The 16,387-nt window shown below is 52.7% G+C and overlaps 2 protein-coding genes across 5 annotated transcripts; one reads left to right on the top strand and one right to left on the bottom strand.

Moving 5' to 3' along the window:
• Nucleotides 1-197: 197 nt before the first annotated feature.
• CRELD1 (CRELD disulfide isomerase 1) lies at nucleotides 198-8,801 on the top strand. 3 transcript variants are annotated; one of them, XM_037055628.1, is made up of 11 exons: nucleotides 198-283; nucleotides 755-947; nucleotides 1,175-1,257; nucleotides 3,808-3,918; nucleotides 4,236-4,327; nucleotides 4,957-5,133; nucleotides 5,218-5,313; nucleotides 6,263-6,346; nucleotides 6,504-6,599; nucleotides 6,808-6,942; nucleotides 7,707-8,801. In XM_037055628.1, the coding sequence occupies exons 2-11, from the start codon at nucleotides 774-776 to the stop codon at nucleotides 7,919-7,921; spliced, it is 1,263 nt and encodes a 420-aa protein (XP_036911523.1). In that variant the 5' UTR covers nucleotides 198-283; nucleotides 755-773; the 3' UTR covers nucleotides 7,922-8,801. The 3 variants fall into 3 exon arrangements, with proteins under 3 accessions (XP_036911523.1, XP_036911524.1, XP_036911522.1); XM_037055629.1 differs by lacking the exon at nucleotides 198-283 and adding an exon at nucleotides 298-570; XM_037055627.1 differs by lacking the exon at nucleotides 198-283 and having other exon boundaries at nucleotides 583-947.
• Nucleotides 8,019-15,810, bottom strand: PRRT3 (proline rich transmembrane protein 3). 2 transcript variants are annotated; one of them, XM_037055612.1, is made up of 5 exons: nucleotides 15,721-15,810; nucleotides 15,259-15,438; nucleotides 12,188-13,269; nucleotides 11,879-12,034; nucleotides 8,019-11,076 (listed from the first exon to the last, which is right to left on the bottom strand). In XM_037055612.1, the coding sequence occupies exons 3-5, from the start codon at nucleotides 13,206-13,208 to the stop codon at nucleotides 9,323-9,325; spliced, it is 2,931 nt and encodes a 976-aa protein (XP_036911507.1). In that variant the 5' UTR covers nucleotides 13,209-13,269; nucleotides 15,259-15,438; nucleotides 15,721-15,810; the 3' UTR covers nucleotides 8,019-9,322. The 2 variants fall into 2 exon arrangements, with proteins under 2 accessions (XP_036911507.1, XP_036911508.1); XM_037055613.1 differs by lacking the exon at nucleotides 15,259-15,438.
• Nucleotides 15,811-16,387: the final 577 nt, after the last annotated feature.

The raw sequence follows: 16,387 nt of genomic DNA, 5'->3' as shown, positions 1-16,387 counted from the left end.
TCTCCAACGTGTCTCTCTGACAGAGCGGCTAGCCTGGCACGCCGCCCTTTCACGCTGCCCTTTCGCTCTGTCCCCTCGGCCCTTTAACAAACAGGACAGGTGCACCCCGGAGCCGCCTCTGGTTGGCTGGAGCGAAATGACGCAATTGCACATGGCTCGCCACCACTGGCTGCGGCGTGGACTCCGCCCTCTGGACTGCGGGGCTGGCGGAGGCTGCACGTCTTACGCAGGCGGCGGTGGAGGTGGTGCTGAGGCTATAGAGCCATCTGCGCCGGCGGGCTGGGTGGGTCGTCTCTTTCTCCCCCGCAGTCTAGGCGGGTCTGGATCCTCCCCTGCCGACTCTTGGGCTGTGCCTTGGCCACCTGTGGGCCCTGAACCTAACCCCTTCTCTTTAGATCCGGATTGGGCTCCTCCCCACAAGATCGTTCATCCGCTACTTCTTCCCAGTACTTGGAATCTGACCCATTCTCCCTAATTCCATTGATCCTGTTCCTTATAACCCATATTCAGACCCCAAAACATGGGCTGATTCCTGCCTCCTTACCAAGGGTCCAGGATACCTCCCCAAGGGTAACAAAGATAACTTATTCCCGCTCATTTCCCCACCATACTCCCTCCTCTAGACTACCCAAGTCCAGCCTCCATTTCTTATAATAACAAATCTGGGCTCCCAGACCTGTGGCACCTCAGAACTGACCCTTTTCTTTCTCACCTGGCTCCTCCAGCGAACCCTACGCATGCCCTCCATCTATAGGTCCCCAGCCTGGGAAAAGATGGCCCCACGACCCCCGAGGGGCCTAGTTCCGGGTCTGGTTTGGGGCCTGAGCCTCTTCTTCAGCCTCCCAGGCCCAGTTTGGCTCCAGCCCTCTCCTGCTCCCCAGTCTTCGCCCCCAACTGAGCCCCACCCGTGTCATACATGCCGGGGACTGGTCGACAGCTTCAACAAGGTGAGTGTACCAGTAGCTTGGTTGGTGGGAGGGGCCTGGCTACTATAGCAAGTGATTGAGAATGGGGATATCTGGCATGAAAGTCCGTACGGTTACTTAATAATTGTATGGCCTTAGGCTGGTTGCCTCTCCGTGCCTGTTTTCTGGTCCTTGAGATACTGAAGTGGTAGAATGTGCCAGGCACTGTCCTTCTGTACTTAGGTATTACTAATTTTCTCCATTTCCAGGGCTTGGAGAGAACCACCCGGGACAACTTTGGAGGTGGAAATACTGCCTGGGAGGAAGAGAAGTTGTCCAAATACAAAGACAGGTAAGGGGCTAGAAGGACAGGTTTGTATAGCTCACTTCCCAGTCTCTGCTCTGCTGGTAGGGGTCTAGAGCCTCTTAGGGAGTGATTACTCATTCAACAAATATCACTGAGTATTTATAGTACAGCAGTAAATAAGGCAAGCAAAATCCCATCTCCAAGTAGCTTAAATTTTTGTAGAGGAGATACACAGTGAATAGAGAAATAAATAGGGTGGACTACAGAATGGTGGGAGGCATGCTGTTCAAGGTGTGACATTGTACAGAGACCTGAAGGAAGGAAGCAAGCTACATAACAATCAGGAAAAAGATGTGGACAGAGTGAAACTGAGCTTGGCGTGTTTGAAAAGTGGCTGGAATGGGGTGAGAGAAGGTGAAAGCAGAGACCCAGGCCTTGAAAGCCACAGAAAGGAGTTTGGATTTCATTCTGACTATAGAGGGAGGCCGTTGGGTGGTTTTGAGCACAGAAGTGATGTGGTCTTATTTATGCTTTTAAAAGATTACCCACATGACTGTGTAACAAGTAGAAACTATTAGAGGGCCGGGGTGGAGCAAGCAGGGAGACAGGCTGAGAAGCTAATGCGTAGTCTAGGCAAGGAGGTAGCAGGAGCTAGTGTGCTATCTAGTGGTGGTGAACAAGGTGAGAGGGGGTCAAATTCTGCATATATTTTGCAGTTAGACTGATAGGACTTGATATGGTTTTGTTATGTGGTATGAGAGAAATAAAAATAAAAGATGCTTACTAAGTTTTGGGCCTGAGCAAACTGGTTGAATTGTGAGGCTGTTTTCTGAAATTTACCTCCAGATAAAACTGAAGGAGAAGGGGTAGGGGTGGGGTGGAACTGGGTGTTCTCTTTGAGCATGTCGGGCTGAGAGGTACATTAAACAGTCTATTTGAGTTAGATCTAAATGAAGATGAGGTTGTATTGAATGGAAAATTCTGAGCCCTAGGCTCTCTAGATTTTCAAAATCAAATTGAGGAGTCAGCAAAAACTTGGAGTTAGACCTGGCTGTCAGTTTTGACCCTTGGTATCCTTGGGAAGGTCTCTTAACCGTTCTAAGCTTCCATTTTCTCATCTGTGAAATGGGGGTATTAATACTCACTTTGCTTATTTCATAGGTCTGTGGTTAAGAATTAGACTGTTTGGTTTTATTATGTAACATTGGTCATTTTCCTTTCCCTCAACAGGCCTGTTTCTTTATTGGGGAGTGAGGGGATTGGCTAAAATAAGCCTAAGGGCAGTTTCAGCTTTTAATGGCTGGCTCCAGGTTTTCTTTCTTTCTCTTTTTAAATCACCTCCTCCTATATGCCAGACACTGTTTCAGACATTTTAAATATATAGCAATATACATTATATGTGTATATATTAGTTTTTTACTGAAGTAGAATACATGACACATAAAATTTATTATAAAAGATTTTATTTATTCTTTTCTAGAGAGAGGGGAAAGGAGGGAGAAAGAGAGGGAGAGAAACATCCATCAATTGCTTTTTACGTGCCCGTAACTAGGGACCTGGCCCGCAACCCAGGCATATGCCCTGATTGGAAATTGAACTGTTGATCTTTTGGTTCCCAGGCCAGCATTCAACCCACTGAGCTGCACCAGCCAGGGCTAGAGACATTTTGTACATTCACAGTGTTGTGCAAGCATTACACTAGTTCTAGAACGTTTTCATCATCCCAAAAGACACTCCATATCCATTAAGCTGTCACTCCTTATTCTCCCCTCCCCGTTCTCCCTTCCCCTCAGCCCCTGACAACCACTAATTTGCTTCCTGTCTCTGTGGGCTTGCTGATTCTGTTGGGATCCTGCACTAATGTGGCCTTTTATGTTTGGCTTCTTTCACTTATCATAATGTTTTCAACGTTCATCCATATTGTAGCATATATCAGCACTTCATTCCTTTTTAAGGCTTAATAATATTCTGTTGTGTGGGTATACCACATTTTGTTTATCCATTCATTCACCATTCCACTGATAGTTGGGTTGTTTCTACCTTTTGACTACTGTGAATAGTACTGCTATGAACATCTGTGAACCAGTTTGTGTTTGAACACTCTTTGTTTGTAAACTCAGGAGTGCAAAAACTGAGGCACACGGTGATTTCATGTGTAACTTATTCAGGGTCTGCCAAACTGTTTTCCACGACGGTGTCTGCACCATTTTTTGTTCTCACTTACAGTACAGGAGAATTCCAGTTTTTTTGCATCCTCGTTAATACTAGCTATATAATATATTTCTAATTATATCTACCCAGCAAGGGTATGTATTCCATTGTGCAGATGCAGGTATTGTACAACAAACTTGTAGAGGAGGTATCGTCCCCATTTTACAAATGAGAAAACAGGTTCGAGAGAGGTTGACTTGCCCAAGGTCACACAACAAGATATGAATTCAGGTCTGTCTGACTCTCAATACGTGTCCCTTCCCTTATGCCTTATGGCCTTTCCTTTGACGCTAACCTGCCATGAGGAGTGGTGGAAGAGGAGACCTTCGGGAGGGTGTGGGTGCAGTGGAACGTGTTCCCAACACTGCCGCTCTGTCTGGCCAGTGAGACCCGCCTGGTAGAGGTGCTTGAGAGCGTGTGCAGCAAGTCAGACTTCGAGTGCCACCGCCTGCTGGAGCTGAGTGAGGAGCTGGTGGAGAGCTGGTGGTTTCACAAGTGAGTGGCGTGGGGGCTTTCCCGGGGAGGGGGCCACAGGCGGGGGCTCGTGGTGAAGCAGGCAGGGGGTTGCATGCCAGGAGCTGTGTCCTGTTTTGGCTCTCTCTTCCAAACCCGGATCTGCTCAGGACTTGCTGAGGGACCCAAGCTCTCACTCTGAGCTTCAGTTTACCCCTCTGCCAAATGAGGAAAGGTGGCCTTACGGGTCTTACATGCAGGATGGGTTGCGTCACAGATTCCGTGGGAGGTTGGGGGGTGGGCAACGCCTCGGACACTGTCTGAGCCCCGCTTGCTGTCACACCACCTCCCCACCTCAGGCAGCAGGAAGCCCCAGACCTCTTCCAGTGGCTCTGCTCAGATTCCCTGAAGCTCTGCTGCCCTTCAGGAACCTTCGGGCCCTCCTGCCTTCGTGAGTTCTCCAAGGTCCTCTTGGAGGATGGGAGGGGACTGCTGAGGCCAGGTCTCCAGTCCTGGCTCTGCCTCTAGCAGGCTGTGTGAACTTAGGCTGCTCGGGTAACTCTGCGGGACCTTAGTTCTTATCTGCTTCGTAAGGCTGGTGAGATGGGCCAAGATACAGAGCTAGACTGAGTCAGATGTGGCTGTGGTTTTTATCTTGTATTTGAGAAATGCCTCCACTTCCACCCCTCATTTCCCACGCCTGGATCAGACCAGGCTCCATCCCCAGGGGGCCTTCCTAGGGTCCCAGGTGCTGTTCTGAAGCCCTCAGCATCACCACCTTTTTCTACACACAGTCCAAAGTCAGGAGCTAAACTTACTAGTAGCCTCCTTTAGAAAAGTCTATCCAGAAGCTGCAGATAAAGAGTTGTGACAAAGATGGTCAATTCAGCCTTTATAAAAGAAAAGACGTATAAATAACCTAATTGTTCCACAATGGGGTAGCGGTTAAGTAAATTTCAAAAATATTTTATGACAAAATATTAGTTGCTATTAGAATGAAGTTTTCTCCCCCCAGATGTTACTGTTTTCTGTGTACAAGATTATTTTTATAATCTCACCTGGTTTGGTGTCTGCCCACAGCCTGTCCTGGGGGCACAGAGAAGCCCTGCGGTGGCTACGGGCATTGTGAAGGGGAAGGGACTCGAGGGGGCAGCGGGCACTGTGACTGTCAAGCCGGCTATGGGGGTGAGGCCTGTGGCCAGTGTGGCCTTGGCTACTTTGAGGCGGAGCGCAACGCCAGCCACCTGGTATGTTCGGGTAGGTAGCCAAAAGGCGAGGCTCTGGGCAGGGGCTGATGGGGTGCCTGCCTGCCCATCCTCATGCTTCTCCCATTCTGCCCAGCTTGTTTTGGCCCCTGTGCCCGCTGCTCGGGACCCGAAGAATCAAACTGTTTACAGTGCAAGAAAGGCTGGGCCCTGCATCACCTCAAGTGTGTAGGTGAGTGGAGCTGTGCCCTAGATCTGGGGAGGCGGGCAAGGGCCCCGGCTTGGTTTTCCATTAGTACTCACACCTCTGGGTGAAACTAGACCAACACAGCTCCCATCTTTATGGAGACCTTGCCCTGGTTGGGAAGGCAAAACAGCAACCAGGCACTTAGAATATGGACTGATCTTTGTATACTGAGAGATGTCCCTGATCCAGCTTGGTGGTGTTAGGGAATCAGGAGAGGCTTCTTAGAAGACATGTCACTTGGGCCAAGTTTGGAAAACTGAGGATGGTTAGCCAGAGGAATGAGGGTACTGAACTTGGGTCAGGAAACCTGGGTTTGAGATTTGGTTTGGCATCAAACCTAGCCATTTATATGAGTGAAAGTAATGGTTAAAGTGCTGTAACAAAAAGATTCCCAAAGATTGTGGCTTAAAGAATATAGAGGTTTATTTTTATCTTAAATCCCAGTCTCAAAGCAAGTGGTCCAGGCTGGCAGGGAAGTTCTACTCTCACAACCATTCAAGGACACAGATTCCTTCCTTCTTACTGTGCCGTCATCCCACTGTCTTTGTGGTTGTATTGTCTTTGTGGTTGAGGCTCGATCACGGGCACCTCAACCTAGCACTCAGGAAATAAGAAAGGGAAGAAAATGCATGGATGAGTCCAAGCCCATTGTTTTAAAGCCAGGCTAAAAGTGGAACACATCACTTCTGTTTACATCCTGTTGGCCAGAACTCAACCACAAGGCCGTCCTGGGCTGCAAGGCAAATTAGAAAATGTAGTCTCTGCCCGGGCCAGCTGGAGTCCAGCTGCACCTCTGCTCCCGTGCTGGTGGACAGCCTGCCGCTGCTGCCATACCATATGAGCCTGGCGAGTCTATTCCCCAACAATCCTTGCCTCAGCTTCCCTATTAGTGAACTAGGGATTGAAATTCCCCATCCTGCTGGCCTCTCTACAGATATCGATGAGTGTGGCACAGAGCGAGCCAACTGTGGAGCTGATCAGTTCTGTGTGAACACAGAGGGCTCCTATGAGTGCCGAGGTGAGTGTCCACCCCTGCAGAAGAGGGGACATGGGAAGTGTAGGAGCTGCTCCATACCTGTTCTCCCCAAACTTCTGCCTTCTCAGGCCCCAGAATCCTCCTGGGCCTAGGGGGCAGTTCTCAGCCTTATTTCTCTTCTCTCTTCTCCCTTCTCCAGACTGTGCCAAGGCCTGCCTGGGCTGCATGGGGGCAGGGCCTGGCCGCTGTAAGAAGTGTAGCCCTGGCTACCAGCAGGTGGGCTCCAAGTGTCTCGGTGAGTCTCCTGCCAATGGGCCATAGGTACCCTGGAGTGTCTTGCCACCATGAATTGAGAGGGCCTGGAACATGGACAGGGTAGGGGAAGGAAGGGTGGAATGTTACCTGGGCAAGGGCAGAAGGGAGTGTCAGGATGTGAGAGACGGAGTCAGGGGTGCTGCATGTGGGACCCTGGCAGCTCTGATCCCTCCTCACCCTTCTTCAAGATGTGGACGAGTGTGAGACAGAGGTGTGTCCAGGAGAAAATGAGCGATGTGAGAACACCGAGGGCAGTTACCGTTGTGTCTGTGCTGAGGGCTACAAACAGATCGAGGGCATCTGTGTGAAGGAGCACATCCCAGGTGAGTTCCAACCTGGCCCCCAGCAAACCCCTTCTCCAGGCAGTTACAGGCTCTGCCCCTCCTCCGCTTCAGCCCCTATGCAGTTGCTTTGAGACCCTAACCTACATCCGATCTCCCGAGTAGCTTTTTGTGACCTCGCACCTCCCTAGGATAGAAGAAAACTGGACTTGCCATCAAGTCACTCTGCCTCCCCAAGCCTCTTTCCTCATCTAGCCAATGGGGCCAGTCCTAGCCCTGGTTTGCTGAGAGCTACTGTAGGCCATGGTGTGGTGAGATGCAGGACACAATGATGACAGTAGTGATTGCTTCCACAGTTCTTACCCCGTGTAAAATACTGTTCCAAGCATGTTACCTGTATTAACTTACTTTACCCCTAAAAGAAATCCAGTGCTGTAGGTATCTTTCTCATCCCCATTTTACATAGTGGAAACTAGGATGCAGAGAAATTAAGCACCTTGCCCAAAGCCACATGGCAAGCAGGCTACAGAGCTGGGAGCCGAATCCAAGCAGGCTGGCTGGTACGCATAACACATGCTGTCACAGCTCACTCACCACATGGCCTTGGGCAAATCTCTTCACCTCTCTGAGCCTCAGTTTCTCTTTTAGTGAGACAGGGGTAATTACTGCTCCTCTTAGAGTTGTTCTCAGCAGCAAATGACATCGTGTGCTGGCATGCCCAGCAGGCATGTGGCAGTGAGGACAGGGTGTGTGGGAGACTCCAGCAACCGAGGAGGAGTGGCAGGCACTTCTTTTATTCCTTACAGAGCCGGCAGGCTTTTTCTCAGAGATGACGGAGGATGAGCTGGTGGTGCTGCAGCAGATGTTCTTTGGTGTTATCATCTGTGCACTGGCCACACTGGCTGCCAAGGGTGACTTGGTCTTCACCGCCATCTTCATTGGGGCTGTGGCGGCCATGACCGGCTACTGGTTGTCAGAGCGCAGTGACCGTGTGCTGGAAGGCTTCATCAAGGGCAGATAATCTCTGCCACACTTCCAGGATCTCCTACCACCCAGGCTGCCCCAAGAAGTCAGGCCTCTCTCCTGCCTGGACACTCAAGGCAGCTTGCTTTATTTTCGAGAATGGGATAAGCACCCCCTACCCACCTAGGGAGCAGCCTAGGCACCCAGGCCTGGGCAGGTGAAACCCCTGGGGTAAGGAAGTATCCCTAAATGTGGATGCCATAAGATCCTGGCCTTGTGGGGACCAGGCAGGCTTCACAATGTGTGTGGATTTTTCAGAGTGTCTCCTTACAGTGGCTGCTAGTGAGCTTGGCCTCTGCCCAGGATGAGAAGGGAGGTGGGTCCCTGCAGAGACGAACCCATCACACTTCTCCTGCCAGCTGCATGCTGCCAGCTCCTCTTTGGTATTCACGCTACCACCCCTCAACCACTGATTTATTTATTCATCTCAGGTAATAAAGAAAGGTCTTGGGAAATGAAGAAACTTAACTCTTACTACCTACTCCTCACCCACCATGGGTTGGTCTAAGCTACTGAGTGCCCACTCCTACCCTTGGGGGAATTTTCTAAAACCCTGGGAAATTGAGGGCTGCCCTGGTGAAGGGGTAGAGGGAGGAGAGAGGAGAGGCTTGGCCCTGAAGTAGTGTTCAGGAGAAGGGGGATGGAGGATGCGGGCTTCAGGGTGGAACTTTCTGGGTTCAGTACTAGCTGTTATTTGGGCCAAAGGACCCTGGGCAAATTACTTTTATCTCTAAACTTCACTCTTCTCATCTATAAGATTGGCATGATAATGCTTTCCAGTCAGCCTTATTATGATAATTAAAGGTGATGAAGGTGCAGAGCTGAAGACTGTACAACAAATAGATGTTCAATAAAATATTGGTAGCCTTACTTCTAAAGCTGCTAAGGGTCCAGTGCTCTTTCTTTTAGCAATCCCCCTGTCCCCAACACATACTGGACTTGGAATTACTGGGGGTTGGGGCCTCCTACCTCTCCTCTGCACAGGATCCTGGCATGGCCAGAGGGAGGCATGAGCCAAGTCCTAAGGGTTTATTTCTTTGGCACAAAGAGGACAGTCAATCTAGACAAGCCAGCCTCATCTCTCCACATTGGGGAGTCCGGAGGGGTGTTTGTGGCACCTGAAGCCCATTCCCCATACGTAATCCATGCATGTCCACCCTGTATTCCGTGGTAAGTCACAACCTCTGTGCAAAACACTTGCTGGAAAAAATAGAGATATTTAAAAAACAAAAAACGGGAGGAGGTGGGTGGGTTCGCTCCTGGCTGTCTCCGCGGGTACAATCAGGTTGAGGACCCGGGATGTCAGTTTTTCAAATGCTCAACGGTCCCAGTCGGCCATGCCATTCAGCCACGGGCCTCCGGGGGTCGGGCCTTGGTCCTGCAGCAGCGCTGGGCTGTCTCAGAGCTCAATGGTGTCACTGGAGGCACTGCGAGATTCCCCCGGCTTGCAGTGAGGCTGGACCTCACCCAGGGGTTCCTCGTGCCGAGTAGCAGCAGGAGCAGGGGCAGGTAGTAATTGCACCGTGCTGGGCAGCTCATCTAGGGGCAGACTGTCCACCGACGACAACCCGTGGCGCCACGGGTTCCAGCTGATTTTGAGCGAGCCCCGGGAGAAACTGTCCATGGAGCTGCCAGAAGCCACCCGCTCAGGCTCGTCCACCACGTGTGGTGGGACTGGCCCGCGCACGCGTACGTCGCTGAGCGACCGGCAGCGGCTAGGGAGGAGCGAAGAGCCCGGGCCTTCCAACTCCGCGTCAGGGTGGCTGCCCCGGCGCGCCCGCAGCGTGCCCCCAGGCGGCGGGGAGGCGAGGCCGCGCAGGCCACAGCGTCGGAATACGCTGTCTCGCACCAAGTGCTCTCGGAAGAGCGCGGCGTCGATGCTGCGACTCAGGTTGATAGGCGAAGGCGGCCTCAGGTCCAGCTCACTCATCGACGGTGCGGGCCCCACGCTGCTACCGGAGAGTCCCTGGCCACCCTGGGGCCCGCGGCCCAGCGACGCAGCGGAGCCCCAGGCGCCTGAAGTGGGCCTGGCAGGCGGCGCTCCCTCCCCGGGGTTGCGAATGAGGCTCTTGCTGATGTACAAGCTACCTGCACCGACGCTATTATGCCCTGCATAGCAGTTGTTGGGTCGCTCCGGCACCTCGCTTTTGCCCGAGGGCGCGGGACACGCCAGGCGCAGCAGCTTAGCCCAGCACGCATGCTCGGTGGGCGGCCTGGGCCGCGCGGCGGCTACAGCAGCCAGCGCCAAGGCGAGTGCCCATGTCAGTTCCAGCAGGCGCAACCAGAAATGAACTCCCCACCAGGCCCATGAGAAGCGGCTCACGCGGCCTGGGCCCGGGTACAGCCAGAGCGCAGCCGCCAGCTGAAGGCCGCTGGCCAGCAGCCCCAGTGCGCCCGCCACTGCTAGCAGCCGCGGGCCGGGGCTGGTATCCCAGCCCCGCGGCCCATCCAGCAGGCGACGACGGCATAGGCAGAGGGTGCCCAGAGCCACGGCTGCGCCCCAGGCACAGGAAAAGCCCTGAGCCAGGAGGTTGAGCGCCGGTCTCACCGACAGCAGGTCTGTAACGAGTAACTCCACGCCGTGCGCCAATGCCACTACTCCCAACAGAAGCGGGTTCTGCAGCTTCGGTGGCAGCCCGGCACCCAGGCCGAGCAGGGTCAGGGCCGCCAGTGCAGTGAGCAGCAAAGGGAAAGGTAGGTTGTAGAGCACCAGGCCGGCTCGTAAACCCAGCCGCGCCTGCGAGCCGTATGGGTCCGCAAGCATGTAGGCAGATCGCAGCCCTGATGCTAGAAGCACCAGCACTGCAGCCACCAGCGCCAGCCAGGGCCCCGCAGGGGCGGCTGCCAGAGAGGCCATTGCCAGCAACGCTGGCAGCAGAAAGAGCACCCCGACCCCGTATACGTGCAGCTCCCAGGAAAAGCTCAGTACCCTCCTTAGGGGACCCCAACGCAGGGGGGGTGCGGTGGCATTGGCCGGAGGGCTAGAGGCTGGGGGTGATGCCATGGAGCTGGCTGAGGGCTCCGGAGGCGGGGGCTGTCCCAGGGCACGCTGCGTGGTGACCCGAATGAGGCCCCGGCGTGACGTCGAGGGGGCCTGGACTGGGGGTGCTGGGGGATGGCTTTGGGGGCGCCCGGACCACTCCTCGGCTTCATCTGCAACAATAACAATATTAAAATAGCCCTTTGTGAGGTGCTTTTGATTTTCCATTATTCCCTAGTATGGTGGGCAAGTTATTTAACTTTTCCAATCACATCTATAAAATGGGGATGGGGTAGGATTAAATGTTTAGCATAGTGCCCAGTACCCAACATATGCTAAATGGATGTGAGCTATCATTTTTATTCCCAACATGGATTGCATATTAGAATCACCTGGAGACCAATCGAATCAGAATTCCTTGGGAATTTTTAAAAAGCTGCTTGGGTGAGCCCTGGCCGGGTGGCTTAGTTGGTTGGAGTATCCTTCTGTGCACCAAAGGGTTGTGGGTTCTACCCCCAGTTAGGGCACATACCAAGGTTGTGGGTTCGATCCCCAGTGGGGGCATATTTGGGAGGCAACTGATCGATGTTTATTTCTCACATGTCTCTCTCACTCTCTCTCCCTCCCCCCATCTTCCTCTCTCTCTAAAATCAACAAACATATCTTTGGGTGAGGATTAAAATAAATAAGTAAGTTAAAAAGCTCCCTGGATGATGATATTCCAGAGTTGGAGAATCACTGCACAATACATCCTTGTTACATGTAGGAACATTCTAGCCCCCAAAGGTCAAATGACTTTTCCCAGAGCACCCAGTGTTGATTTATTACCCCAAGTTGTTTGAAGGAGTCCTGGCCAATTTCTTTAAGGAGATGTTTGTCCTTATTCACTCCCCTCCCTCCCATATGGACCTCACACATATTCTTAGTTACTAGACAGAGTACCCACTCTCCCCAAACCCCCAGCCATGCCCTCACCTGGCTTCAGGGCTCCCATGGGGCTCTCTGTTCGGTTTGTAGTTGGGCCAGGTTCCAACGGGCCAGGGATGAGGGACTTGGGGGTACCTGGGGCCTCCACTGCTCCTCTCACCCGCTGGGGAGAGATGGGGTCTGCTCCATTCGTTGCTGCTATCTCTGAAATGACAAAAGCAGTCATCACTTTGCCTGACCCTCCAGAATGAGGGAACTGAGACCCTAGGGACCAGAGGGCACACAGAAACTGGAACGTCTGATTGTCATGGAGCACTGTCCCTCCCGCCCTGCTCAGCGCCTTACTTTGGGACCCACCTGGCTTGGGCTGCCCATCAGGAGTCTCTGAGGCTGGAGGACCTGAAGTTTGGGATCCTGGTGAGCCCTGAACATCAAGGAAGTCAGCCTGCTTTGGTGAGGGACTTGGAAAACTGACTGCCCAGGTGTCCCCACCTCCAGCCTTCTTGGGGGGCTCAGTTGGCAGCTTCTTGGCTGGAGGAGTGCTTCTGGCCAATGCCAGGTCTGGCTGGAACCCAGGCTCCTGAGTGGATGCCACCTCAACTGGGGATACTGAGCCAACCCCAGAGGCTACTGGATCCTGCTGGGTGAGGAGGGGACCTTGAGCTGCCTCCAGGAACTTTTCCTCACCCCAACCCTGTTCTTCCAGCACTGGCCTCCTAACAGTGCCTAGGTGGGGTGCAAGAGTGTGGGGAGGATCCTGGTGGGCTGAAGGGAATGTCTCTGAGAGCCTGGTCTTGACTTTGGCAACCAGACTGTCATCTCTAAGTGGTCGCTGTCCCTCTTGGCCTCCAGGCTCCCCTGAGGAGGGAGGAACTGTGGCTACCCTGAGTTGGAATCTGGGAGTTGTAGTGGTGAAAGAGAAATGGGGGGGCCCCACTGGATGGGGTGCTGGTGCATCTTGCTCCAGAGGCTCCTGTGAGTCAGGAGGTCCTGTCCAGCCCTGAGAACTTGGCCCTTGAGCCACTTGGAAGTCATCAGTTACTGGGAGTCCTTCTCTCTGAGCTCCCTGGGCTGCTTTAGGTCCATGTAGCACTGGGCGAAGGGTAGAGTCTTCCATCCTCTCAGGTACCTCCTCAGCAGGGACTTGGGGGACACTGAAGTTCCAAGGGCTCACATCTCTGGGCTTCTCCCAGAGGAAGTTGAAGGCTTTGGGCTCTGTGCCAACAGGGGCCTTGGGGTGGGCTCCTGGGGCCAGGTGTGGTTCCAAGTCCTTCTGTGACCTGGGAAGGCCCCTTCCCAGAGCAGGGCCAGCCCCCAGGGACAGTAGCAGCAGTAGTTGCAGGAGGCCATGTACATGGCACCATGGGCTGGGGGCCATGGTCCGTCCACTCTGATGCGTGGCCCTAGAACCCTCAACTTCCAGTCCTCACTGGATAAGCCTAAAAAAAAGGAAAGGGGGAATGACATGTGAGGGTTAGGGACATGTGGCTACCCCAAGGGGGTTGGTGGAAATGAATGAAGAGCAACATGAGGCAGGTCCCTCTGCTCCCACACATTTCCCCCCTTCCTGGTCAATCTCTGTGCTGCCCAGAGTGACCTTTTAAAACTACATCTCTGGTCATGCCACTTGCCCTGCTTCAAAACCTTCAGTGGCTTCCCAGCACCCTCAGGAGAGAATTAAGACCCTTTCCTGGCCTTCCAAGGCCACACCAGGCTGCTCACCTATCCTTCAACGCCTACTGGACTGCCTGACACCCCAAGCCTTTGCTCCTGCCATTCCCTCTGCCTGGATGCTCTCTTCCTTCTCCTTCACTTGCTGAAATCCTATTCTTGAAGTCCCAGCTCAAATATGAGAGACCTGGAGAGGGACAGGAATAGGCCCCTGCCTTTGAGGAGAGACCTGGGTTTGAATCCCAGCTTTGCCAGTTCTGGGTTACTTCACCTCTTCGCATCAGGGTTTCCTCATTCGTAAAATGGGTATAATAACAGTACCTAACTTTAAAGAGCTCCTGTAAGACTTACATAACAAAATACACAATGGCTCAGGCCTACGATAGTAGCCTAAGTATTAGAGCCCTTTTACTTTTCCCTTTGTCCAGAAAGCTTTCTGTCCCTCCAGCCCCCTTAACTATTTCAACAAATAACTGGAGCATATGGTATGGGCCAGGGTCTGGGGGTAAAGCAGTGAACAGAACTGGCAGGATTCCTGCTCTCGTGGAGCTGGCATTCTAGGGAAGGCACAGACAATGAATGACATTCAATAAAATGAGCTATGGCGAAAAGAAAGTAGGATTACGAGGTAGAGGGATGGGGGACTGTCCTGGCACACAGGGGGTCTCAGGACAGCCTCTCTGAGGTGACATGTAAGCTTAATGCTAAATGAGAAGAAGGGACCAGCCATTTGAAGGTAATGGGGAAAAGCACTTGGGAGAAGGAACAGAAAGTGCAAAGGCCATGGTACAGGAATGAGTTAGGAGAGTTCAAGAAATAAGAAGGCTAGTGTGGCCGCAGCTCAGGAAACGAAGGAGAAAGTGGCAGGGGGAGACGAAGTCAGGAAGGTGGAGCTAGACCACAAGGGTACTGGTAAGCCCAGGTAAGGCACCTGGATTTTATTGTAAATGTCATAGGAAGCCAATGGAGATGTTTCACTGTCTCATTAATGTTTTAAAAGGAGGAAAGAGGCCAGTGCAGAAAGACAGGTAAGATATGACATGGCTTGTTTCAGCTTAGACATTTCTTTCTCTGTCACCCCTCTCTACCACTCCCCATCTTCCTGGTCACATAATGTATCTCCTGTCTCCCACAGGCCTGGGGCTTCTCAAGGGCTGCACCTTTATCTTCCATGTCTTGTGTCCAGCCCCCCAGCATATGACTGGCCCCAGCTATATATACCCTAAAAGTTCCTCTTGCTGAGAGTTCCTAGATGAGCCAGGGAGGCAGGAAGGACCCTACAGCCAGAAGAGGGGAGGATAGCAACTGAGAGCCCAGGCCTGGGTGTATTTAGGGACAGAGGCCCTGCTTCTTTTCTCTGGGAAACAGCTGTGCCCAAATCTCCTTGGCTCTTAACTCTTGGTGGCCCACAGACACCTTGAGAAGCTAATGGAAATTCCAGGCTCTCTCACCAGGAAAATGCCCAGGTTCATCCATGCTCTGTTCCTGGCTCAGGCTAGGTGCAGGGGAACCAAAGAGAAGACTCCGTTCCAGTGTCAGGAGTAGGGGCAAGATGAGGAGGACTGACTGAAAGGTCCCTAACACAGGTACTGGTTAATAATAGTTCTCCTGTGTTGAGCTCTTACCCAGTTGGGCATCTGTGCTAAGTTTAGTCGCATGCCCTCCATCTCAACCAACCCTCCCAACACAAGCAGGTGTGTGGCTATACTCATTTCACAGGGGAAGAAATCGAGGTTCAGAGAGGTTAAGCAACTCACCCAAGGTCACACAGCCATGCTAGGGGTTGTGAAACCCACCAGTGGATCATTTTGCACAGGAGGAGACAGCTGAGTTGGGCCTTCAATGATAAGCATATGCCATCTGTTCACCACCCCCAATCCAAGAGATGTGGGCATCTGTGGACAAGTGGGGGGCTGCCCAGCACTGGGTTCCAGCTGCTGAAGAGATTCGGGGGTGGGGCGGGGAGGCGGTAATCTCCCTGCTTTGAGGACTGGGGAGAGGCCAGTCCGAGGGCAGCGCTGGGCAGCCTCTGGGAGCTGGCCCATCTCAGGTTACCTCTTTTCCTCCTCTCCCCTGGCTCCGCGCCTTCCCGCAGTGTCCCAGGTGGGGGTGGGCTCTGGTGCAGGCTCTGCTGCTCGCGCCCAAAATGGGGGCTGCAGGCCATGCTACCTGCCTGGGCTCCGCTCCGCCACTGCCCCCTCCCTGTGCCAGCTCCTTACCTGGGCGTCGTGTAGGCAGCCCCCGCGTTCACCTTGCGCGTGTCCCAGTAGCACTGCTGCGCCGCATCCTCCGAGATGCTCAGGCTTGGCTAACAGAGCCCGGCGCTGCCGATCGCCGAGCCCGCCCACAGGAACACCATCCTCACTTAACCCTTTCCCCTTAGGGGTGGATTCTTCTTCCAGTCCGGACCTCCCCATTCTCTGAGATTCTCAGGGCTAAGAGGGGACCGAAATCACCTCCGAAGGATGTGGAAATCCCTTCCATAGCATCGCTCAAAATGAGGCAGCCAATCTCCATTTGCGTACCTCAGGGGACGGAGAACTTACTCCCTTAATTCTCTGTACTTATATTCTCATAGGTATGCATACATACATACCTACAGGTAAATTCTACCTACAGCTTGATGTATATTCTTCATGTCTTTCCCAATACACAGTCGCACATGCATTTTAAATAGAAATGAGATCATACTATACATATTGTTCTGTAACTTGCCTTTCTCCCTTCATTTTGCAATATACCCTGGCATATTTTCCACATAAATTTCTACAGATCCCTCATTTCTTGTATCTGCTGTTGAGAATTGCAGCATATGGTCAGCCTATAATTTTTATTCCTAGATATGTAGGTTGTTTCCATCCTTTTGCTAGCAAGAGGAGTGAGGCA

The sequence above is a fragment of the Sturnira hondurensis genome, unplaced genomic scaffold (assembly GCF_014824575.4).
Source record: "Sturnira hondurensis isolate 20B ecotype Veracruz unplaced genomic scaffold, ASM1482457v3 Scaffold0008723, whole genome shotgun sequence".
NCBI lineage: Eukaryota > Metazoa > Chordata > Mammalia > Chiroptera > Phyllostomidae > Sturnira > Sturnira hondurensis.
The sequence above is the reverse complement of the archived record's forward strand: the minus strand, read 5'-3'. Positions and strand labels throughout refer to the sequence as shown.

Coding starts and splice junctions, on each gene's coding strand:
- CRELD1 (XM_037055627.1), top strand. CDS start 738: ATGCCCTCCATCTATAGGTCCCCAGCCTGGGAAAAGATGGCCCCACGA. Junction 1,258..3,807: donor TTGTCCAAATACAAAGACAG/GTAAGGGGCTAG, acceptor CTGTCTGGCCAG/TGAGACCCGCCTGGTAGAGG. Junction 3,919..4,235: donor GAGAGCTGGTGGTTTCACAA/GTGAGTGGCGTG, acceptor TCCCCACCTCAG/GCAGCAGGAAGCCCCAGACC.
- PRRT3 (XM_037055612.1), bottom strand. CDS start 13,208: ATGGCCCCCAGCCCATGGTGCCATGTACATGGCCTCCTGCAACTACTG. Junction 12,035..12,187: donor TGATGGGCAGCCCAAGCCAG/GTGGGTCCCAAA, acceptor TTGTCATTTCAG/AGATAGCAGCAACGAATGGA. Junction 11,077..11,878: donor CATGGGAGCCCTGAAGCCAG/GTGAGGGCATGG, acceptor TTATTGTTGCAG/ATGAAGCCGAGGAGTGGTCC.